This window comes from Primulina tabacum, chromosome 11, assembly GCF_025594145.1.
Source record: "Primulina tabacum isolate GXHZ01 chromosome 11, ASM2559414v2, whole genome shotgun sequence".
Taxonomy (NCBI): Eukaryota; Viridiplantae; Streptophyta; class Magnoliopsida; order Lamiales; family Gesneriaceae; genus Primulina; species Primulina tabacum.
Window position 1 is genome coordinate 38,860,894 of NC_134560.1, and position 24,804 is coordinate 38,885,697.

The window sequence follows — 24,804 nt, forward strand, 5'->3', positions numbered from 1 at the left end:
CTAACTAACTAATTAATGATCATCAAGAGCTCTAATTTAGTCTAGGGAATTATTGGACTTAGACATTGGACTGTTATTTTATATATATGACTGTTGTTTTATATATACTAGTTACTCTGCACACTTTTTTATCATGATCGATGGACTGAAGTGAAATTTGACAAATTATGTAAGGACTAAATTGATATTTGAATTGTTGAAATAAAAAATAAAAATAAAAGTGTGTGTTGAAATTGAAAAAAAAACAAAAAACAAAAGTGTAATATTATTATCATATAAGGGTAAAATTGGTAATATTAGTATTATATTAGGGTAAAATTGGAAGAAAAATTTGATGTCCTCACTAGGTAGTTATTATCATGTCCTCACACTTAATAATATAGTACAGTTATATATATATATATATATATATATATATATATATATATACATATATAACATTCCAATGTCTAAGTCCAATAATTCCATAGACTAAATTAGAGCTCTTGATGATCATTAATTAGTTAGTCAGTTAGTTATTGAAAGGTTTTCCTTTTCATTTATTTATGTTTTCTTCAGTTAAATAATATTGTCAATTGAACTGCTTTTTATCACGTAAATATCCAACTCAAATCATTAAATTATGTATTTCAAATTCCATATTTTACTTCAATATTTTACTAAAAAAACGAGTACAAAAACATTATAACATTTTTGATTTTTCCATTAGTTACTTCATATATTTTCGTAACTCTCATATCTGATTTGAGCCTCGGAGCGATACCCAAAAAACCTTTTATCTCTCTGCTAACATTTGTTTTGTTATTTCCAGCCATCGTCGTCTCGGAATCGCACACATTTTTAACGACTAGAGTAAAAGAATTTTGTATGTCTATAAAGACTTTAAAAAATATATACAAACTTTATTATATCAACTCCGTCCCGTGCATTTACAACAAATAAATAGTCATAAATTTCTTGAAAATTTAAAAAAAAATTCAAAATATATACGCGTATCTGCCTAATTAAAATAGCATTTTAAATTTCCTTATTGTGATAATTTTTACCTATTCCACATTATCCTAAAATAAATATATAATGAATTAATTTATATATATATATATATAACAATAAAGTTCGTCAAAATATCCACATGCTGCACTCTTTTCCGATTCGGGCCCGTTTCTGCCACTGATTATCAATCTTCTGGCCTCGTTTCTCTGTTCCGCATGAACATCGTCCATCTCGATATCTCTCCTTGCTGTGGATTTTGGATGTCTGGAATGAACAGATCACTGTATTTTTAGCACGTATTAATGTATCAGTGTTAAGTAACAAATAAGTTGTTTCCCAGATGCTGATTTATGTTTGTTTTTACCACTTCATAATCGCGGGCCCTGTTCTTGGATTCCACGAGTGGTTTCTGAAGTTCATTTTGATGGATTATGTCTGGTTGTTGAAGCAATTCACCCTGGTTTATGAATGTTTGGGCATGTTTTTGCTGTTTGGTTTTGGGTTGAAGTTGTTGAATTCGGATTGGTTCCCGTGGAGTTTGATTCAGCTTTTACGTGATCTGACCGTGAAATCCGGTGGATTAAAGAACGGATTTTGTCTAAGAATGTTCTTGATGGAATTGGGTGATTCTCAAATTCTTCAAGGATGATCCGGAAGTACCGCTGATCGATGAAACCGAGGAGAAAAGGGACGAAAAAACTGATATTTTAACTGATTCTGATCAAGAGTTTAATGCTGAAAGTGATGTTGAAACGGAGGATGTTTCAGAGTTACAAATATTGATTAAAATTGAACGTCGGAGAGTGAGTGCAGCTCGCGCAGAACTCGAACAAGAAAGGGCTGCGTCTGCCTCCGCTGCTGCCGAGGCAATGGCAATGATTTTACGCCTTCAGAACGAGAAGAGCTCGATCGAGTTAGAGTTGAATCAGTACCGAAGGCTAGCTTTAGAGAAGCAGATACATGATCAACAAGTGATTCAATCACTGCAAAATCTTGTGTGGAGCCACAAATCCGAAAGGCAAATGCTCGAGCATCAGCTGAAATCGTGCGGGTTTTCCAATGTCGACGAAAGGGATGAATTTGAGGGAGATTTGAAGAGTTGTTTCGAAGAAATTGAGGATGTTCTCGAAAATGTTTTGTACAGCTCCCGCTGCCTTGATTTTAACTTGTCGCATGAGACAGTTCTTGTATAGGCACTTGGATGCTCTGTTGCGTCTTTTGTGTCATGAGGAATCAGGAATTTGGATATACCAACCTTAAGGTATCAAATGTAATTTTATTATCATTGCAATAACGGGCTTGTGGTATCTGTATTCTTTCTTTTTTTTTTTAATTATTATATAATCACAAGTCAATTTTATTAGATATATATTTTATTTGAAGGTAAAAATTTGTGTGAGACGGTCTCACGAGTCGTATTTTGTGAGACGGTCTCACGGGTCGTATTTTGTGAGACAGATTCTTATTTGAGTCATCAATGAAAAAGTATTACTTTTTGGCAAAAACTGTGTGAGACTGTCTTACGGATTGTATTTTGTGAGACATATATCTTATTTGTGTCATCCATGAAAAATATTATTTTTTATGCTAAGAGTATTACATTTTATTGTGAATATCAGTAGATTGAATCGTCTCACAGATAAGATTCGTGAGACCGTCTCACAAGAGACTTACTCTTACTTTTTATGCTAAGTGTATTACTTTTTATTGTGAATATCGGTAGGGTTGACACGTCTCACAGATAAAGATTTGTGAGACCGTCTTACAAGAGACCTACTCTTATTTCGGTCACTAACGAAATATATTATTTTTTATGTCAAAAATAATAATTTTTTTTTCTAAATACAAGCATGATTGACTTTATTTGTGAGATCATATCTTACTAGTTAGAGATTTTTTTCGTTCTCATGTTTCTTCGGAGACAATTATGTCACTCTGCGCCATATAAATTCTATACATAACAAGTCTAATTTCGTGGGGAAAAATGGCAGCACACATTCATATATTTCAAGAATTTCACTGCTTAAAATCGATCGATATTTGCAAAACTTTACTCTTTGAAAGTAGATGTGGACATCTTCGTAGTAGATCCTTGAAGCGTTCCCATGCCTCATATAAAGACTCCTGATCGAATTGAGCAAATGTTGTAATGTCTGCCCACAGCTTCATGGTCTTTGATGGAGGAAAGTATTTAATGAGAAATGCTTTCGCCATATCTTCCCATGTAGTGATCGAACCTACAGGCAAACAATTTAACCATTCTTTAGCTTTATCACGTAAAGAGAAAGGAAACAAACGCAATCTAACAGCATCATCAGAAACTCCATTGAATTTAAATGTATCGCAAATTTCAAGAAAATCCGCGATGTGCGTGTTTGGGTCATCTACTGCAGTTCTTCCAAATTTGAGTGATGGTTTTTGGAGATGAGTTAAACATTTTATTTACGTAGAGGATTTTCATGATTTTTACTCATTTACGTTTACGTCGATGTTGGTTATTTTTAACTGTGATATTTTCATTGATAAATAAATATGATCATTTTAAATGTTAATTTTTAAAATGAGAGCTCAAAAAAAAAAAAAAATAGTTCCGCATTTTAAAACGAGTAGACGTTTCAGTTGGTATCAGAGCAAAGGGTCCTGTATAGGGTTGTGCCACCGCCAGCTTCTGCCGCTCAGTCTTCAAGCCTCAAGTCTGTAAGTTTTTATGATTTAAATGTTTTTAATGCTATCAACTGCATGTTTACATGATATACATTTTACGGGACATTTATCTGTCGTTATGTTTTGAGATTAGATACTTTAAAATTTTTATGCATGTTACGACATGAAATGAGAAATTATATGATTTTCATGCATGCTGGCTTTGTGGTGGAATTGGACAAGAATAAGAATTTTGCTATTGGGCGTTAGGAGAAGTTGGAAATGATTTGATTATACTAATTTTTGGTTAGTAGTACTGATATTCTACTTGTAGGTCATAAATTAAACTTAAAAATTATGAATGCTTTTGGGACTTGTAAAATTTCTAGGAAATTACTGATGGTTCGTGGTTGCTAGCCGAGTTATTTTTTTAGGATTCCTTGTAAGGATTAATGATTTGAAGACTACGACGATCTTTGGAAATATAAAAACGTAGAATTTATTTAGGACGCATGCTCTACCTAGTTGGATTTAAGGATTGAATTTCATGAATTAAGAATCTTAAGGATTTAATTGTAATAACCAATAATTTGAGGCTTATGTGCAAAAATATATTTCTAAGGTACTATTTTCGAATTTACCGAATTTTGGGATTTAATTCTGAGTTTTGAGAATTTTAAGGTTTAAAGAGGAAAAAAACCGATAATGTTATGGGGACAAAAATGCAAATTTCGAAGAATTGTAGGGCCAAAAATGTAATTTTCGAGAACAATAAGGGCCAAATTGCAAATCTCGAAATTTTTGAGGATTAAATTCGAACTTCTAAGAAACACTTGGGATTTTAAATATTCATGGAAATGTAAGACTGGTTAATAGAATTAATTTTGGGTTTAATAAACTTAAGGCTATTGAACCTTATGATACGTGAAACCTATGAAATGGAATTAGGAATGCCAAGAACTTGTGGCCGATTGTGGAATTTTTGGAATTAAGAATAAATTGGATAATTTTTGAGGAAAATAAAAATTAATGTTGCAATTCTAAGGAATTTGGAGACTAATTTAGCAATAAGAGATAAATGAATGGTTTAAACGATAGGAATTGCCAGTGATTTAGGCTTGAAGGATATTTAGAACCTTTAGACATTTGAGTTATAATGTTATAAGGAATGATAAGCAAGGACATTGTAGGAAAAATCAACATTTGGGTTTGAAAGGTTAAGCGCTAGTGAATTAATGCTGTGGCAAGTTAAGAATTTAGAGTGATGACAATTTAAGATAAAGCTGATCAATTAGTTAAGTTATAAGATTAGACAATAAGTTAACTTATTTTTGGGAACTCAAGTTTGATGTGTCGTAAGCTTTAGTCATGACATTAACAGTTAAAATTATACCTTTGTTGGAATTTAATTTTTCTAGAAAGTTGGGTATGATTTATGGTTAGGTTATTTGATAGACGCGTGTAAGAGGTGAGGTAGACACCTAGTCTTGAGGAAATTTTGAAAGCCATTAAGAAACTTGGAATTAAGTAGATTTGTGTATTGGAATTGTGTTATCCAAAATTATTAGGGTTGCGTAAGTTTGAATTTCAAATTTATGGGATACGTGTTCATATGGAAATTTTGGGTGAAATAACAACAAAAAGGAATTAGTGGTGTTCAGCATAGATTACCAATGAACAAAAATTAAGATTTTTACCGAGTAAGAAATCTAAAATCGTGATATGGGGATTCTAGAACTCTAGAGGCTATAAGCGAATTTGATTTATTAGAGTTAATCTAAAGCTACCATAGGATAACTTATTAAGTTTTATACGCTAGAATCAATGAAGCATTAAGAATGCGATATTCGTATGAGGAAAGTTCAAGGGTCTTAGGCCTCAACTATATTATAATTGGGAAAGAAATAGTTTAAGCATGTAATTGATACTAGAATGGTTTTATTATTAAGGTAGAAGATCGATATTGTCTATCTTGGGTTTTATGGATTAACGTTACTTGAATTTAAGATTTGCAACAATTTAATAATTGGGATACACTTGTAAATAGTTAAGTTGCCTAAGGTTGGTGCCGTAAGATAAAGATTCGATTCAAGAATCTTAGCCTAATATTATTATGAGGTTGAGATAAAGTTTAACATTTAAGCGTATTAACGAGGATAGGAGTTGATCTGTAAATATTGGTGCTAAGGTTTCGTAAGTTGAACTGCCTAAATGCTAATGTAATAGGACACTGGACATTATGGGTATAGTATATAAAAAATAAGGTGAAATAAATTTGGACATCCATTTCTAGTATGATGAATTACGAGAAAGTCATAAATTTGAGGACATAGAAAATAGAACTAAGTCACCATAATTTGATTTAAGTTGCGATCCACGAACAAGGATTTTGGTAGGCCAATTTAATTATGATTGAGGAGATAGATGTAAGGACATCTTAACACTTATTTTATCAGAATAGCGCAGCGGAAGTGTGGATTATTAGGATATTAGAATTAATAATCTAAACTTTTTGATTATCAAGGATAAGCGAATTTCGGGGACGAAATTCAATTTAAGGGGGGTAGGTTGTAACGTCCCGAAAATTTCATGGTCTATGTAAACCACATTCATGCAAGTTATTAAATTTCTTTGTTATTTTATTAAATTGTTTTAAAGATTTAAATGCATGTTTATTTCGTTAATTGTGTTTTAACACATTGTTTATTTAAACTTCATGCAATCTAGGATTTTTATTTAAATTATGGATTTAAATTATTTTATGCATTCTATGCATAATTCATGCATGATATGATTTAATTCATGAAATTTTAAAAGTTCACGCATTAGGGTTTATAGATGCATTTCACGTTTGAACGAGGATCGGAGACCGGAGAATTTTCAGGAAAATTATTTTTATTACACGAATTATTTTTATAAATTAATTTAAAGCGTTTTTAAGTGTATTTTTCGAAAATGAGATTTTATTGGGTATTTTTACCCGCATGACTTTATTTTCAACAGTATGCAAACTTTATCGATTCGGGAGACTTTTTAAGGGTTCGGCTAATATTTTCAACACGAAATATTTTTTTGGGAGTGGGTTTGGGCTTAATGGGCCTACTTTTGAGTTTATAGGGCTTAATTATCTTTTTAATCTTTAATTAAACAATTTAGGCCCATTAACTAATATTTTATCTATATAATTAACCCTTAAACACCATTTACCCTAAACCTAAACTTTGTACCAGCTGACACCCCATTCAGAGCACCATCTCCCTCTCGTTTTCATCAATTATAGCTAGAGGCCCCATCGGTTTTCCATTTGTTCTTGCAAAGAATTTCCTCCAGCCATCATCTCGGGTCCCTCGCGTGTGTGCATCATTTAAGGCATGCTTTGTATCCCTTTTGCTGCATCATTCACGTATATATATACCTGATGTGTGAAACTATTTGATCGGTCCTTGAGTAGGAAGAATTATTTTCAGTTTTTCATCTTTTGCCATGCATTTCTCTTAATTGCTACTCACGATTTCTGTTATGTGGTGCAAGGGGCTGTTGTATGAGGCTGCAAGATTCTGTACAGAGCGGGAGTGTGAGGCGTAGGCGCTGGAATGGGAAGTGATTGGGTTTGGTTGGAAGCGTTAAGGGCTGTGCAGATCGGGAGGTTAGTGCAGGGGTTCGGTCCTTCTTTCTGCCACGCCAGCTGAGCGAGGGCCTTCTCCAGCCCTGGACCAGACCCTGGTGGGTCTGAATCAGGGTCTGGAATGGCTCGAGCCACGCTGGAAAGGAGGGAACGAACAACCGAGCAAGGGCGAGATGGGTTAGCCGCGGTAGGAGATCCTTGGTGATTCACGGTTCATAGAGGTTAGCGGCTTGCATGGGGCCTGGGGCGTGGGTCTGGTAGGTCCATTAGGGTCTTGTCTTGGTCCCTACTAGGTTGGGTTGTGGCTGGTGCGAGCTGGTGCGAGCAGGGAAGCGCTAAGATGCGATGGGGTCATTTCGGGTTTGGAGTAGGGAAGTTGCGATTTTTCAGCAAGTTTCCAGCAACTGTTAGAGGTTTGTCTCGTGAGTTTAGGGGCTGGAATTGCTGGTGTTTAGGACTCTTAAGTGCCTAGTAGGTGTGGTAAAAAGTTGAGAAAGTTTTGGTTTAATTTCGAGTCGATTCAGGTTAAAACCGGGACCCCGGTCCAAGTTTTAAAACGAATCGGTTAAGTTCTGATTTTGGCTCGGGTATTACGTCTAGGAATACTTTTAAATATGTATTGGGATATTGTAAGGAGTTTGGTAAGCTTCGGGTCATATTTAGAGGTCCAGGGGTGAAACGATAATTTTTGGGTTGATAGGGGCAAAATGGTCATTTTGCATCCTGAGTGAGGTTTTGGTCCTGGCAGCGCCCTGAGCACAAATTTATGATATTTTAAATGTTTATGCATCATGTTTAAAATTTTTACGCAATTATGATAAATACGGTGCATGCTTGGTTTAAATGAAAAAATTATGTATATGCATGCTTTTATTTAAGTGATGAAAATGATGACACGTTCTGAAGGAAGTGAATTAGTTGTGACTAACACGATGACATGTAAGGCCCGGGCTCAGTGGGCGGGTAATGCCGTCGCTGATGACCCTCGCCGCCGGGTACCGCGGTTACACGTAGATGGATCCATCGATTGACATGATGACATGATGATACGAAAGTCACAGCTAATGAACGGAATTCAAATTAAGATTTTAACACGTATATGCTGATACGATGATACATGCTATTACCATGTTTTGACAGGTCACAATTACGTATACGATATGATAACATGATGAGACATGTTTTGACACGTTACCATTTTACACGACACGCTTATGTTCATGTTTTTAAGCTCATGAAGTGTATGTTGATTATGCTATTTTTCACTGGTGTGTGCTACGTATATGTACTTGTTATTACTGGTACAGGTGTGTTGAGTCTTTAAACTCACTAGGCGTGTGTGATGCAGGTGAGCATTTTGAGCAGGAGACAGGAGGTGCTGAACTCTGAGTAGGAAGTCTTGGTGAGGTGACATAACCCGAGGACCGCGCGTTTTTCCGCATTTTGAGTGATGGTTTTTGGAGAGGAGTTAAACATTTTATTTACGTAGAGGATTTTCATGATTTTTACTCATTTACGTTTACGTCGATGTTGGTTATTTTTAACTGTGATATTTTCATTGATAAATAAATATGATCATTTTAAATGTTAATTTTTAAAATGAGAGCTCAAAAAAAAAAAAATAGTTCCGCATTTTAAAACAAGTAGACGTTTCACTTTAAAAGAGACTGCCCTGAATTGAACAAGAGATAAAAGGACAAAGAGACTGATACAGGAGATGTGGCTGCAGTTCAAGATGGATATGAAAGTGCAGATGTACTCCTAGTTACCACTGACAGAACTAAAAGTGAATGGATTCTGGACTCCGGGTGCTCTTTTCATATGAGCCCACACAAAGAATGGTTTTATGATTTCACCAGAATAGATGGTGGTCAGGTTCTCATGGGAAATTATGTGTCTTGCAAGATAGAAGGAGTAGGATCCATAAAACTAAAAGTTGCTGACGGATCCATTAAAACTCTCTCTGAAGTTAGATACATTCCTGGCCTTAAAAGAAACCTGATTTCTCTTGGAACTTTGGACAAACTTGGCTACTGCTTCAATGCAAAAGATGGAGTTCTCACAGTAACCAAAGGCGCTCTGGTTATCATGAGGGGAAGTATAACAAATGGCTTGTATATGCTTGTAGGGAAGACCTGTACAGATAACATGGCCCTCATAGCTAGGGATACAAGCAATAAGATAAAGCTTTGGCACCTAAGGTTGGGTCATGTGACTGAACGAGGGCTCCATGAATTAGACAAGCAAAGAGTGTTGGGAAAAGACAAACTCGGTAACTTGGATTTCTGTGAACATTGTGTCTTTGGGAAGCAAACAAGAGTTAAGTTTTCTAAGGCTGTACATAGGACAAAAGCTACCTTAGATTACATACACTCTGATGTTTGGGGGCCTTCCAAAACATTTACACATGGAGGTGCCAAGTATTTCATCACATTTATTGATGAATTCTCAAGGAGAGTATGGCTTTATACTATGAAGCAGAAGAATGAGGCAATACAGAAGTTCATTGAATGGAAGGCACTGGTGGAAAATCAGACAGGCAAGAAAATTAAAAGACTGAGGACTGATAATGGATTAGAGTTTGTGGAAAAGAAATTCAATGAATTATGTAAGAAGCATGGAATTGCTAGACAACTTACAGTGAGGTATACCCCTCAACAGAATGGATTGGCTGAACGCATGAATAGAACCCTACTGGAGAGAGTGAGATGCATGCTGTCTAGTGCCAAGTTACCAATGAATTTCTAGGAGAAGCTGTTAATACTGCAGCCTATCTAATCAACCGGTGTCCCTCTACTGCCTTAGATATGAAAACACCCATGGAAGTCTGGTCTGGAAAAGCAGTCACCTATGATCACTTGAAAATTTTTGGATCCACTGCATATATACATGTGAGTGAAGGAAAGCTAAAACCAAGGGCAAAGAAAGTGATTTTCTTAGGCTACCCTGATGGGGTAAAAGGTTATAGAGTATGGATGCCGGATGGAGTCTCTGGTAAGTGTGTGATAAGTAGGGATATTACATTCAATGAAAAAGATCTCCTACAAGATCATTCCACAAATGAGCTCACTACATTGCCAAGGAATGAAAGAACTGACATTTGTCCTAAGGTGGAGTCTATGGAATCTTCGTCAGGCTCTGAGCAGACAAATCAAGCTGACCAAAATAAACAGAAAATTGAGGTTAACAAAGGTGAGGGATCGAGAAAGGAGAGAGATAAGACCTCCAGCAAGGTTTGGCTATGCTGATTTGATAGCATATGCCCTTAATGTAGCTGAGGATATCTGTGGAGATGAACCAAGAACCTATGAAGAAGCAATAAGGTGTCCAGATAGGGAAAATTGGAAATCTGCCATGGAGGAAGAGTTAATCTCCCTGCACAAAAACCAAACGTGGAAATTTGTGGAATTGCCAAAGGGACAAAAGTTAGTCAGCTGTAGGTGGATCTTTAAGAAGAAGGAAGGAATTCCTGGTGTGGAAAAGTCAAGATTCAAGGCAAGGCTGGTGGCAAGGGGGTTCACCCAAAGGGAAGGAGTTGATTTTAATGAAATCTTCTCTCCGGTTGTAAAACACACCTCGATAAGGATCCTACTTTCCCTGGTAACCTCACAAGATTTGGAGTTGGAACAAAAGGTCATGAGACACCAGGAATGGAAGAAAGGGTATGCTTACTCAAGAGATCTTTCTATGGATTAAAGCAATCCCCTCGACAATGGTATAAGCGATTTGACCACTTCATGATTGAGAATTATTTCACCAGAAGCAAATATGACAGTTGCGTTTATTTTAAGAAGACATCGAGGGGATGCAAAGTGTTCATACTACTTTATGTCGATGACATGCTGATGGTTTGTAAAGATATGAATGAAATTCAGAAACTAAAAGAGCAACTGTCGAATGAGTTTGAAATGAAGGACTTAGGGCCTGCGAAGAAAATTTTAGGCATTCAAATTCAGAGGGATAGACACAACAAGAAGATGTACTTATCACAAAGTGAATACATACAGAAAGTGCTTGAAAGGTTTCGAATGGATAGGTCAAAGGAAGTCACAACTCCTTTGGCAACTCATTTCAGATTTTCGGGTGACCAATGTCCAAAAACACTAGATAAGCACGAATATATGATGAGAATTCCATATTCCAATGCTACAGGAAGTCTCATGTACACCATGGTCTGCACAAGACCTGATCTTGCTCATGCTTCATGTGTAGTTAGCAGATTTATGTCAAAACCTGGAAAGATGCATTGGGAGGCTGTGAAGTGGGTGATGAGATATCTTAAAGGATCAGTATATCAAGGCTTGGTGTATGGTGAAGAACAAATCACAACTGGAAATTTGTTGGTGGGATACGTAGATGCTGACTATGCAGGGGATCTTGACAGAAGAAGATCCATTTCTGGTTATACGTTCATGTTGTATGGAAATTTGATAAGCTGGAAATCAACACTTCAATCCATTGTTGCTTTGTCGACTACAGAGGCTGGGTATATCGCTATTACCGAAGCCGCAAAAGAAGCCTTATGGTTGAAAGGATTGATTGGAGAGTTGATCAGTGATAAGGTAGAGGTAACTCTATTTAGTGACAGCCAAAGTGCCTTGCACTTGACCAGAAATCCTATACATCATGAACGCTCAAAGCATATTGACGTGAGATCACATTTCATCAGAAACTTAGTTGAAGAAGGTAAATTTGAGATGAAGAAAATCTCTAAGGATGAGAATCCAGCTGACATATTGACAAAACCAGTCAAGAGTGCCAAGTTCCGACATTGTCTGAGATTGATCAATGTTGGAAGTATATCAAGGATCTGAAGAAACAGAGGAACTGATCAAGGATCACCAGGCTAAACCAAGGTGGAGATTTGTGGTTTAGACTTTATCATCAGTAAAGTCCGGTGGGCCAGCTTATTCTGTTGGGAGACTTATCACTTGTTGTTGGATCAAATGGGAATGAGGCCTGGAATATAAAATAGCCCATTACATTGAAGGAAAGAGATCGTCTTCATAACTAAAATCATTCAAGGTGGTTGCTGGTTGTTCAGTTGGAATAATAACTGAAGCTGTGAGAGTTGTGCGACCATTCATATTGATTGAAGAGAAATTTTCTCTCGTCTGGTTATTTTTCGTTTCTTGTAATCTCAATAAAATTGATAAGGAAAAACTTGAGTGAATCACTTTAAAACTCCTTGATCTCAGTCGTGGTTAGTGGATTGATCCTTGATCAAGTGGACGTAGGACTGATTTATGGTCCGAACCACTATAAATTCTTCTTCTCATTCTTTTAGTTATTGCTTGATAAATTGCGGGAATAATCTGTTTCTTGATATATATATATATATAACCATTTGCCATGTACATTGTTAAGTTTAAGTTAACTTAAGTTTTGGCAATGGAAAAATAACATCGAGTTGTTGTTGATGGTTCAGTTATCATTCTCATATAATTACAGGACTCTAGCTGCTGGACAAGTCAAACCACTTATAGTTCTATCGGCAGTTTGAGCTGTAGACATCATCAAAAGATCATCTATTGAATTTTTCTCTCACCGGAATGTTTTATCAAAGAAGTGTTCGGAGTCATACCATTCAAACTCTAACCACACTCCAGCCGGCCATATATTAGCCGATCAAGATGGATATAACAATTCAAGTTGTTCAATGCTATCAGATAAAATATAAATAACAGTATCCTACCAAGTCCTAATTGACATAATGTTTCCTAAATGTCAAAAGTTTATCAACTTTTTAGAAGCTAAAAGAGCTTAAGCGGTAAAAAGCAAAGAAACATTAAATGCAATCTACGATGAAGAGAAGTTGACAATACCAATATATTGGGAAATAATACATATGACCATTGAAACGTTTCCGACCATTGAAAAACTTTGGGTATAAATATGCAGATTCAAAATTTCAAACACACATAACAACAAGACGAATACAAGATTCAAACTTTTACAATCAGTATTATACAAGATCACGAGCACACTAATTGTTCATATATCAAGCCGCTCAACTAGCACACACCTATTTGTTCATATTAATGATCAACTTGTGCTACCCGACTAACTCTGGCAGTTCAAAGCTTTTCATTGGAAAGTTTTTTTTTTTTTAATGAAAAGATGGTTCTTAAACAAGCCAGAACTAGTTCTGTTGATTTAGTATTAAGAATTTCAAATTAGGCAATATGACAAATCCTAGTCGAAGTGAATTTGTATAAATACTGCATATATCTAGGGATGTAAACGAATCAAACCGTTCGTGAGCTATTCGAAGCTCGATTCGATAAAAGCTCGTTTGAGCTCGTTTAATGAGGCTCGTTAAGATAAACAAATCAAACTCAAACTTTACAGTATTCGGCTCGTTAGCTCGTGAACATGTTCGTTGGTAAGTTCATGAGTAATCTTTTAGATGAAAAAATAATATTTTTAATATTTGATTTATTAATTTTGCATATTATTTATGAAATATATAGAAAAATCTATTAAATTTATTTATTATAATAAAATTACAAATTTTAATAAGAATAATATATTTTTATTTAAATATATAATTTATTTTTAATTACTTTAATGAAAATTTAAATGTATAATTCATATTTATTAAGCTTGTTTAGGCTCGATAAAGGCTTGAATAAGCTCGTGAGCCATGCATATATTCGTTAAATAAAGCTCGAGCTCGGCTCGAGCTCGGCTCGATTATAAACAAACCAAGCTCAAACATTCAAGAGTTCGGCTCGGTTCGACTCGATTACATCCCTACATATATCAAAGTCTTTTATTGAATTCTTTCCTAAGTGGAAGAAGGGGTGACATATGAGTTGTTATCTTCGAACATCCACAAAATATTATCTATTTAAATTACACACTTAATTCAGCCTTTATTTATCTAGCCGATGTGTTGATTGATTCCTTGCATTAAATATAGTACATCATTAGTCTAACCAAACTGTTTCCACACTCAAATTTATTTCAGTGATCCAATTAAGTTTAGGCGTTCAAGAAATGATTTTAACAGGTACTAAATGTTAAAGCAAGCTCAATTTTTGTAAAAAAAAATTATAAGAGTTTAATAATTTCCTTTAAACTTTTTTTTATCCCAACAAGCGGTATTAGTGAGAAATTTTCTTGAACTCTGATATTCACATATTCAAATGAAATCATTTAAAAAAATTTATATGTTTTTCAAAAAGAATATGAAAATTGAAAAATACGTATACAGGCACATGTAGCCACATAAGATAATGACATTTGGTATTTCATCATGGAAAACCCGATGAAGATCCTCAAAGCCAATATAATAATTATTTTAGAAGGTGCACCACAATTTGTAGAAAAATATCAGTCAGAGTGGACCCCTGAGGATAAAAAGAAAGTTAATCTAGACAACGTGACCAAAAACATTATCTAAAAGAACTTTGACAAGAACATGTTTAGCAAGATCAAGACTTGTTGTACTGCCAAATAAATTTGAGAAAAGTTTACCCAACTTCACGAGGAAAATAATCAAATAAAGAAGAACAAACTGACCGTGGTAATTCAAAAATTTGACAATGCAAATCTGAAGCCCACCAAATTCTTAAATGAGTTTGATAAGCGATTTAACATATAATTGAACTTATTTCACTTAGAAAAAAATGCTTTAACTTGAACTTGCCTTGAAGGTAATGAGATGTAAAGACGATGATAATGAGAAAGTCCAAGGATATCAACTAACTTGAGTTGCATTATCTATTTGCAAATTTAAGAGCATATAAATTCGAGCTAGGGATCTAGACAGAAGATGAGCCTTCCACTCCTCAACCCACAAAAGCCCTAGCCGCCACAACTCTCACTCCAACCGCCTGTGAATAATCTTCCAGCATAAAATTTGCCGATCAGATAAACAATGATATTATGTTTTTATTTGTCAAGAAATTTGAAAATTTTATGATAAAAAATCAATCCAAATTTAATTATTATTGTAAAAATGATCAAACTGATCATAATCAAGCGTTTTTAACTGTGGGAAGAAGGGCTACTTCATTGCAAATTGTAACATGCCAAAGAAATGTGATAAAATCCATATGAGAACAACTATAATTCATCTCAATCAATTATAGACAAGACACAATCTCTTGAGTGACAACAAAATCCAACAAGTCTATTAGTATATCATGTAATCTCAAGTGTAGTGTCTCAAAGAATAGCCAGAAAAAAACTTTCATGCTCGAGGATTAAACATTAAAGAACATTTGAAGTGTTGTGATGTGAAACAAAACAATCAATCCCTCCACATTTTAAAGATTGACATTGTCCTCAATGTCATGCAGTAATAAAATAAAACGAGAAAAAAAAAGTAAAAACAATTCTCTAACATTGTCGTAGTCTTGAATGATCCTTGGGAATGATTGTGCCAGAAATCCTTAAGTGATAATCCTTTATGTTGAAAATTCCTTGGGATACAAGCCAAACTATTGCTGAGAATTCAACACCTATAAAATAAAATAAAATAATAGAATGAAAAACACTTCAAAAGTATAAGCAAAAAAGAACACAATTGTCTCCCAGTAAGCGCTAAATTTATTGTCTATAGCTTGACCATGGAAAAACAATCATCAAAGAGCAGTTTCCGCCCATAGTAAGTATATTACATTATTACGTATGAGATTTGTTTATGTCTGCCCTCAAGCTTGACATAATATTGACATTGTAATCTCGTCGTTCCACCAACACTCGACATGAACTAACTAACAGGGAAAAACAATCTAATTCAGGATGAACCTCGTAGATGATGTAACATTGCAGAGTTGGTGGAAATAAAAGATTTGCTGGTGGAATATGTGTTAGGACCATAAATGAGTTCAAATCCTTTATCTCGTGTCCCTCTTCATCCTCCAACTTCATCGTTGGTCCATCTTCACATTGAGATTCCTCAAAAAATTATTCTTTATCCAGCTCAATTACTTGTAGAAGATTAGAATCAGGTGAAGTTTCTGCATGATTTGAATCATTCTTCCAACTTTATTTATTTGAGTTTTAATTTATAACCACACATGATTGGTCACTAATTGATGGGCAAAAATCGCTTCATTCTCTTGGTGGATCTTAGACACTTGTTGCATAAAAAGCTCAATTATAATGGCCCGAAAATTCATGTTTGAAAATTTGCGGAAAAATTTAAAATTTTCTTTTTAAAATAATTAAAATGCCTCATTCACAAAATAAACTGATAAATCAAGTTTAATGTTCAAAATAGCAGCGGAAGAAATTATTGTTCGCAAAATAACAAGTTAAAGTAATCCAACAACTGATAAAAATGTTTAAGCATAAAAATGGTAAATGCTGTAAATGAGGTCCTCGGATTCCACTACTGCCGACCCAAGCTAGCTCACTGGTCCCCGCCCTCGGTCTCGACCTCATCAGTACCTACAACAATCAAGTCTAGTGAGTCTAAAGACTCAGCATGCATATATCGTAAATAACGAGTAAGTAATATAATAAAATTTCATGGGAGTAAAAATATCATGTCATGAGGCATAGCGTAAAATATCGTGTCATGATTAATTATACTACATGCATAACTGAACTGAAAATTATAGTGAAAATGTTTGCTCCTTGGAGCCTAGTAATGAAATAGCATGTAATAATTTTCTGGTGAGATTATGGTCTACGCAAGTGGCCCCTGCACTGAACTGAACTGAACTGACCGGTAAGTGACCACCGGGTGAAGTAATGTTTGTCTGATCAGACTAATACCACAGTAGACTAGGTGGAACTGAACTGAACCGGTAAGTGACCATCGGGTGATACAATAATCCCATGATAGTGAAATGGCCACAAGCAATATCGCATAAATCTAAAAAATGAATATTTTATATTTTTATGCACGTAATATAATTAAATGACATAATTAAATATCCTGTATTATTTTACCACATGGATTGGATCGTTCCCAAGCTCGCTGCGACCTAAATTTAACATGAAAAATATGCAAATGATTTTCTTGACCAAACTTTGTAATTGAATCCAAAAACGAGACAATTACACCCAACGACTTTGTATTTAATCATGACTCCGTGCTAACCCAAACCAACACCAAACCATCATTTATTCATGATTAAAATACACTTAAAATGATGAAATAATGCTCCTAAAATGATAAGGCCCGAAATTTTGGTGAATGGAGGCCAAAACATGAAACGCTCTTTCGAGAGTCAATTTGGCACATCGCACCGTAATTTCTCGTACGCCCTCTAAAATGATCCGAATCACAAACGGCCAAAAACATGACCTTTCTAACTCGATGAGGCACTGTCCAGTACAAGGCCATAGGCTAAAAGCCAACCAAGAACCCGGAACACGCCTCTGAACCGCGACGTCACTTGCTGTCAAAATACAGCAGCAGCGCCTTTGATTACTTGCGTCGTTTTCGAGACTACCGGCCATTGGGGCTTGAACCACCAACCAGAGCCTCTTACCAACGCCCTAAGGAATGATTTGAACCATGGCTAAGAGCCCTAGGCCAGCCACAATTCGAACCACACCATGAAACCAGCCGAGAAGTCCCACCCGAGAGCACCCTTTCGTGCGTGAGCTGTATTGCTTCGCTTGCTGTCTCGTGTCGTTCCAGTGGTCATTTGATTGACCATGGCACAATCTAGACATCAAGAGATATGGTATGAACCGTGGCTAAGGGCCAGAGGGCAACCAAGATCCACACCACTCCACAAAACCGAAACATTACATGCAATAAGGGGAAAGGGGCCGAGGGGCTATTCTTGTTTGTTTTGGTTAAAAACCGATTCCACCATGGACCAAGCCTCAAAAGGGCGACTTTGTCACGTATTAGACATGACCAGGAGATGTTCTAACCATGGATATAGCCCTTAGGGCAGCCAAGATCAGATTCTTCAATCTTTGACAGCAATCAAGAAAATCGAATGCAAATGGGACATGTTTGGGGAGTTGCTGTAATTTCTGGTTTCCATCGGTTATGGGGCTTGAAAGAATGGACCAATATGATCCTAACATGTCCTAGTACATGTCTAGATGCAGCCTTGGGAGCCTGGACACGAGCCAATCACCTGTACTCAAAGAAACAAGTAAACCGTGAAGAACAAGAGGGCCGAAGAAATCTGCACTTCATGTTTCGAAAATAGCATGGAAAAATTTCGGTTTTTGCTTGAATAAAATCATGAGTATGTTGTTTAAAATACTAATATGGCTTGATTGAAGAGCAAATAAAAACATATACATGCCTTGGTTTCGTTTTGAAAATAAAACGAACGAATATGACGACGCGGCGCGGAGGAGACGGAGTGTTCTTCTTGTTCTTGCTTCTAATCGATTTCTCTCTTGTTCTTGCCATTAGGCTCACGATTTTAGCTCTGAATCCTCTCTGAATTTCGGTGGTGAGGAGGGGGGATGATGGTTAGGAGAGATGGAGGGGAGTTGCAATATAAAAGGGATTCAAATGGCATGACCAAGTCTTGCTCCCTTTTGAATTTGAAATGGTTTGATATCAAATATTCTTGGAGGGATATAGGAGGTGCAATGACCGATTCATCATGTCATCTCAAGGCTAGGATAATGATTTAGTATTAATAATTAATGGTGATTAAAAGTGAAAGGATTATCATGCCAAGAAATAATAAGGAAAGGGTCAAAGGTGGTGAGTTGTCAAAGAATTGCTAAGTCATCTATGAGGTGGCCGAATCATGGTATTAAGTGGAGGGGAAATATTGCTTAGTTAGTGTATTTTAAACCTTTAGAGCCTTACATATCCTTTAAATAATTTAGTGAATTAACACATTAATTATGGAACCTAAATGAACTTATTTCATACTTACCTCAAGTTACTTAAATAATTCCTTAAACCTTCTTTTAACTTAAATTAACTTATTAGTTAGCTAAAATAAATTCTGGGAATGTTTTCTTAATATTAAATTTTATCTCAAAACTCCAACTCCAGTCCGGCCTCACTTAATTAACTGAAAAGACAATAGTTAAACTACTGCATAAAATAATTAAATTTAAAGGAAGAATTTAAATACTCAAGCAATAAAATCATTTTAATTTAAAATACTAGAATTATGCATGGCTTATACGTAGTCTAATTTACGGGTTCTACATCAATTTTCTCATCCAGAAAACACATAGAGTTTGCATGAATTTCTAAAAACTTCTTATTTATTTCTGTTTGATTATTCACCATGTTTTCCAACTAGGTCGCAATTTCATCCAAATGTGCACTACAATGTTTTTTTATGTTCAAAAGATTGGTTCTCAGAATTTGGGCAGTAGAATTGACCTGGATGATATTGGCAACTCCAACTCTGAAGTGAAGGATCACAATGTTAGTGGTAGTAGAAATTTGTCATATCATTCCACAAGTGAATCGCACTGTCGTAATCTATGTTAAACATGTGACCACAAATTGCCAAAACTCAATTAAAAATAAGTTAAAAAATAAATAAATAAATCAATGTTTTTTTTCAAAAAAAAAAAAACTAGTTTCAAGCAAGCAATTTATTTTAATATTAAATTAATTAGTCACCGGCGACGATGCCAAAAATTTGACCGACAATTTCAGTTGGGAAAAACTACAGCAAGCAGACTAGGTCAAATAATAATAAACTAAATGATTTCGGCTAGGAAAAACTCTATCAAGCAGACTATGTTGGCACGTGTTAAAATCTAATTATTATTAAATTTTTTTACAATCACGGTGAAATACCCTATTTTATTTATTAAACGATTCCCCGATTTAATAAGCCCATTTAAATATAACAACCTAATTATTCATACTTGAATTTAATTAGATCTAACTGCATTATATCTTTGTGAAATTTCGATTTTCACCTAAAACCACACATAGAAATCAAATCTATTCATAAACAATTTTATTATGTATTGATTGACGTCTTTGTTGTTATATTTAAGCAATCATCTTCCGATTTATCCTTGAGACAACTTTAGGACCTTTTTGTCATTAATAATTATCATCTTGGTGGTTTGTTTTACATAACCCAAATCCTTCATCGCAAACTCTTCGCACATTTTCTTTTTCAGCTTGTCAATCTCCGGCTTACATAGAGTAGTAAAACGATATAAAAGTTATCAAACATTTTTATGTGACAACAATGATCTGCATACCATCTCAGAAAATTCAAAACAATGTCAAACTTTTTATATCACAGTCTAGGCGTCTGTTTGAAGACATACATATTCTTTTGAAGCTTACACACCATTTTTTCTTTTTTTTTTTATATCAAAACCCTATAGTTGTTGCATGTAAATTTTTTCCTCTAAATAACTACGAAGAAAGACAGTTTTTACATCCATCTACCGAAGATGCAGATTTTATTGTGTCATTAACCCAAGAATAGTTCTGATTATGGTTACTTTAATCATAGGAGAGAGCATCTAAATATAATCAACCCCTTCTTTGCCCCGAAAACATTTCACCACCAATCTTGCTCTATTCAGTCAATTGACCTTGAAGGACAGAAGCGTAAATTTACTCACGCAGGGCCCTTTATAAGAAAGCGGCTGTCGTCGTTTAAGTTCGTTCCAACCAAATTTCAACAGGATCCCCTCTCTCCTCTTCCCCCACGATCCCCCATTTCTCTCTCTACATATACATTAATACATACTAACATATATATATATATATATATATATATATATATATATAGATAGATACAGAGAGAGGAGAGGGAAATGGGAGGCCGGAAGTTCGCCGTCCTTCTGTGCGCGGACGATTCAGACTACGTGAAGAAGGTGTACGGCGGTTATTACGGGGTTTTCGTGAGAATGCTGCGGGAAGAGGGAGAGGTGTGGGACCTGTTCAGGGTGGCCAAGGGCGAGTTCCCGACGGACGATGATATCGGCGAGTACGAAGGCTTCGTGATCACCGGAAGTTGCAATGACGCGCACGGGAGCGACATCTGGATCTGCAAACTCGTGATTCTGCTGAATAAATTGGACGCCATGAAGAAGAAGGTCCTCGGGATTTGTTTCGGCCACCAGGTTGTTATTTTTTAATTAATTTATTTATTTCTGCTTTTTTTCGTTGCCTTCCATTGACAGCTCAGAGTTCGGCGCATTTTCTGCCTTCCTACTTGCCTCTTGTTTTTGCGCGCCAACTAGTAGAGTTTTGAGTATCCCCTAATCACTGAGAAATTTTTTTGTTACTAATTTTAATTGAAATTTTTTTTTTGAGCTTCATATTTAGATTAGATTTATGCTAAATGAGGTCCACTCATCCATCTCAAATTTGTGATCATTAAAATATATTTTACTTGCATAACGTTAGTAATATTCTTATAAATTTTTTTTTTAAAAAAATGTTATAGAAAAATTCAACATGAATTAATAATGAATTTTTGGTTTTCGATATTGTTAAAGTTCGACGTTTCTTGCAGTTCGTGTTTGTTTTTGCACGGCTGTCCTTTCTTTTCAGGTTCATGTCAGTTGCACGTGTCTTCGCTTAGTTCTCACTCATTCTCCACTTTTTTTTATATTCAGAAAATTTGTAAGATTGTTCTTTGAAAAAATATTTCTACTAGATATTTTGAAACTACGACAATAATAAATTTATGGATTTAAATCGTATATATTGCAAGATTTTCATTACATTCTCTATAATAATTATGCTTTTTTTGAAATAATTGGTGTATAAACTTATCAATCACTCCGGATTTTATTATGAAATTAACGTAGAAAACATAGCCTTGCTCTCCACATTGCCATTCTGTTGCCGCGACGCGGCCTCGCTAAATTTATTTGATTAGTGGGGAATTGATTTTCTAGCTACTAAATAAATGTAGATGTAATGCCAAGTTTAAACCCTTTTTTTTTCATATAAAAGAAAGTCAACTTTACGGGCCTATCTTTAATTAAAATATAATTTGAATTGCAAATGTAGATGTCACATTTTCATGGAAACCTAATTGTGTCCTAAAATTTTAATTAAAGGCTAGAATTTGTCGACTCGTAGTGGTTGGAGGTTGGAAAGGTCACACTAAGCACCCAACTCAGATTACTTTATAGTTCTAAATGTTGAACTTTTTCATAAATAGAAAATTTCAAAAACTTTTATGTTTGGTTTCTGAGATGGAGTTGTGTACTTGTATATGATTTGGATTTGGACATTTTTGCATTAAGTTCTTTTAGAAAGCCTAGAGTTGCTTCTTATGAATTAACAAACATATATCAAATTCAACCAAATTATTCAAAATTTATTTCAAAGCAGCTAGTAATGTCTTTGGTGGCATAATTGATGCCAAGATTCTGAATATTCCCTTGGATAAGTTTTGTTTGGTTTCAAAAGGCAGTATAAAACAAGAAACTTGTTACACATCTTTCACGTTATCTTTTCACATTTTTCTCTATATTTTACCGTTAAATTATTGTTTAGTCTTGATGATGTAAGTTCCGATACCAAAAGGAACTAAGTTATTACTCTCGTGTCCAGCTCGGAGATCGTTTGCAAAACCTTTTAATGTTTTTATAATTGATCATGCTTTTCTGAGATACATATGGGATAAAAATGTATCCGGCCGTCTGTGCTTTTATATTTGAAGTTGTTCTAGATTTTTTTAATTCAGCCACTAAGATGACTTCCTAGATAATTATCCTAACTAGCAATTGTGCTTGCGTGTACGGGACGATTTTAATCTTTAGTTAAGATTATATATTTATAAAATGTTAATTAAAAATAACATGGAAAGAAATTTTTTGTGTGTCAGTGCTTCATGCCGTAAATATCGATGAACATATATCTCGAACAAAATAGTATTATAGGTTTTATTTTTTGCCGGCATACCTAGGAAAGAAAGTTTAAATGTTGAGTTTGATTGCTTTAAAAAATGAATTCACATCTTATTTTATTTTTTTTCATCAAAACGTTTATAAATTAGTTTCCTTTAAGCTCAAGAAATCTTTATGTAGAGTTGCACATCACTCGCAGTAGGATTTGACTTGTTTCGTGTGAATTGCAATTATGGTTTTCATAGTGGCCATATAAGGGTGTCCGTCCCATAAAATGTCAAATGGTCCAAATGATTTTAAATAAGTCACAATAATTTTCTTGAATTTTTGACTTCTAAATTTTGTGGGGTCTGCGTTGAGTATAATTGCTATGCCTTTACAACTCTTTAAAGAACACAATATTATAGTAAATTAGTATACTTATTTTCATTTTTAGTAGTAGATATTAGTAAACATAATTTTCCATCATGGAAATTCAAGAATTTGATGATATCCAAATCAAACCTTAAGCTTGCTTTGTCACGACATGTTTTTGTATATACATGTAATGGATTTTTTCTTCTGTATTATTAGATTTTGGGACGAGCACTTGGTGGAAAGACGGGCCGAGCGACCACAGGATGGGACATTGGTATTAGGGAAATTGAGTTCTTGCCATCTCAACTATTCACTTCTCTGAAAATCCCTGCTTCCCTCTCTATCATTGAGTTCCATAGGGATGAGGTTTGGATCAAGAAAACTTACCGCTTCATTATTCTGATCAACTTTGTACAAATTGTAATTAACGTGGGATTATCCAGGTATGGGAAATCCCTCCAAAAGCTGAGATCCTAGCTTGGTCAAACAAGACCGGAGTTGAGATGTTTAGGTATGGCAATCACATTATGGGAATCCAAGGCCATCCGGAGTACACTAAAGACATCGTTTTACACATAATTGATCGCCTTCTCAATCACAAGCTCATCGAGGTACTTGATTATATCCATAAAATTTAAAGAAGAGTGATCGATTTAAGGCAGTATATTTAGCCGGTTCTTGATATCGGTGTATCGATGTTCTGACACGGAATGACTAATGAGAAAGGTTTCCCCATCTAATATATATGTTTATAGTTTGGATCCCTCGTGAAAATGTGAAGCCTATTATGAGACGGGACATTAAAAGTTGGCTTCAACAGACCGCGGTAAACTTTACTTATATTTTTCGGGGCTTTCATTCTAACAATTTATTCACTGGTAAATGTACAGGAGGCTCTTGTTGAAGAGGCCAAGTCTAGGTTACATGCTGGTGAACCAGACAGGGAGGCGTGGAAGAAAGTATGCCTAAGCTTCCTTAAAGGAAGATTGTGATAGGAACCCAAGAGTTGTAAATGTAAATAGATGGGGCAATTTGGCAAGAGAATTGACTAGTTGAGGCTCCCATTAACATCTGGGGAATTGAGTTAAATTAAAGACATCGTCGGATGTCATCAAAATGAAGCATTGTATTTGCTTAAATTGGGCTAATCAATTTAATAATTATGTTCCATTAAATGTCTCTTTCTTCTGGTTTTATTCAAATTCTTATAGATGATGCATGTGATGCTCGAACCCCCCCAGCCAAGCGTCCGGTTCTGTTATTATCTGACCAAATTTGCTACAAGTCCGCAACCTTTCAAAATAAATATAATAGCTTTGGTAGGCTTTTATGAGATCATATCACGAGAAGTTCAGTGTGATATCATATGACCAAATTTGCTACAAGACCGCGACCTTTCAAAGTAAATATAATAGTATTAGATAGGCTTTTAT

At 35.1% G+C, this 24,804-nt stretch overlaps 1 protein-coding gene and 1 non-coding gene across 2 annotated transcripts; both read left to right on the top strand.

The window, feature by feature from the left end:
• The first annotated feature begins 3,054 nt into the window (after window positions 1–3,054).
• On the top strand, window positions 3,055–3,159 carry LOC142519988 (small nucleolar RNA R71). Its single transcript, XR_012813868.1, has one exon. It is a non-coding gene; the product is annotated as a small nucleolar RNA R71 (small nucleolar RNA).
• A 17,744-nt stretch (window positions 3,160–20,903) lies between these two features.
• On the top strand, window positions 20,904–24,546 carry LOC142519069 (gamma-glutamyl peptidase 5-like). The gene is made up of 4 exons (XM_075621963.1): window positions 20,904–21,271; window positions 23,588–23,737; window positions 23,815–23,982; window positions 24,262–24,546. Exons 1-4 carry the CDS (start codon window positions 20,963–20,965, stop codon window positions 24,361–24,363), a joined length of 729 nt encoding a protein of 242 aa, XP_075478078.1. The 5' UTR covers window positions 20,904–20,962; the 3' UTR covers window positions 24,364–24,546.
• The last annotated feature ends 258 nt before the right edge of the window (window positions 24,547–24,804 follow it).

Coding starts and splice junctions, on each gene's coding strand:
- LOC142519069 (XM_075621963.1), top strand. CDS start 20,963: ATGGGAGGCCGGAAGTTCGCCGTCCTTCTGTGCGCGGACGATTCAGAC. Junction 21,272..23,587: donor GGATTTGTTTCGGCCACCAG/GTTGTTATTTTT, acceptor CTGTATTATTAG/ATTTTGGGACGAGCACTTGG. Junction 23,738..23,814: donor TTGAGTTCCATAGGGATGAG/GTTTGGATCAAG, acceptor GGGATTATCCAG/GTATGGGAAATCCCTCCAAA.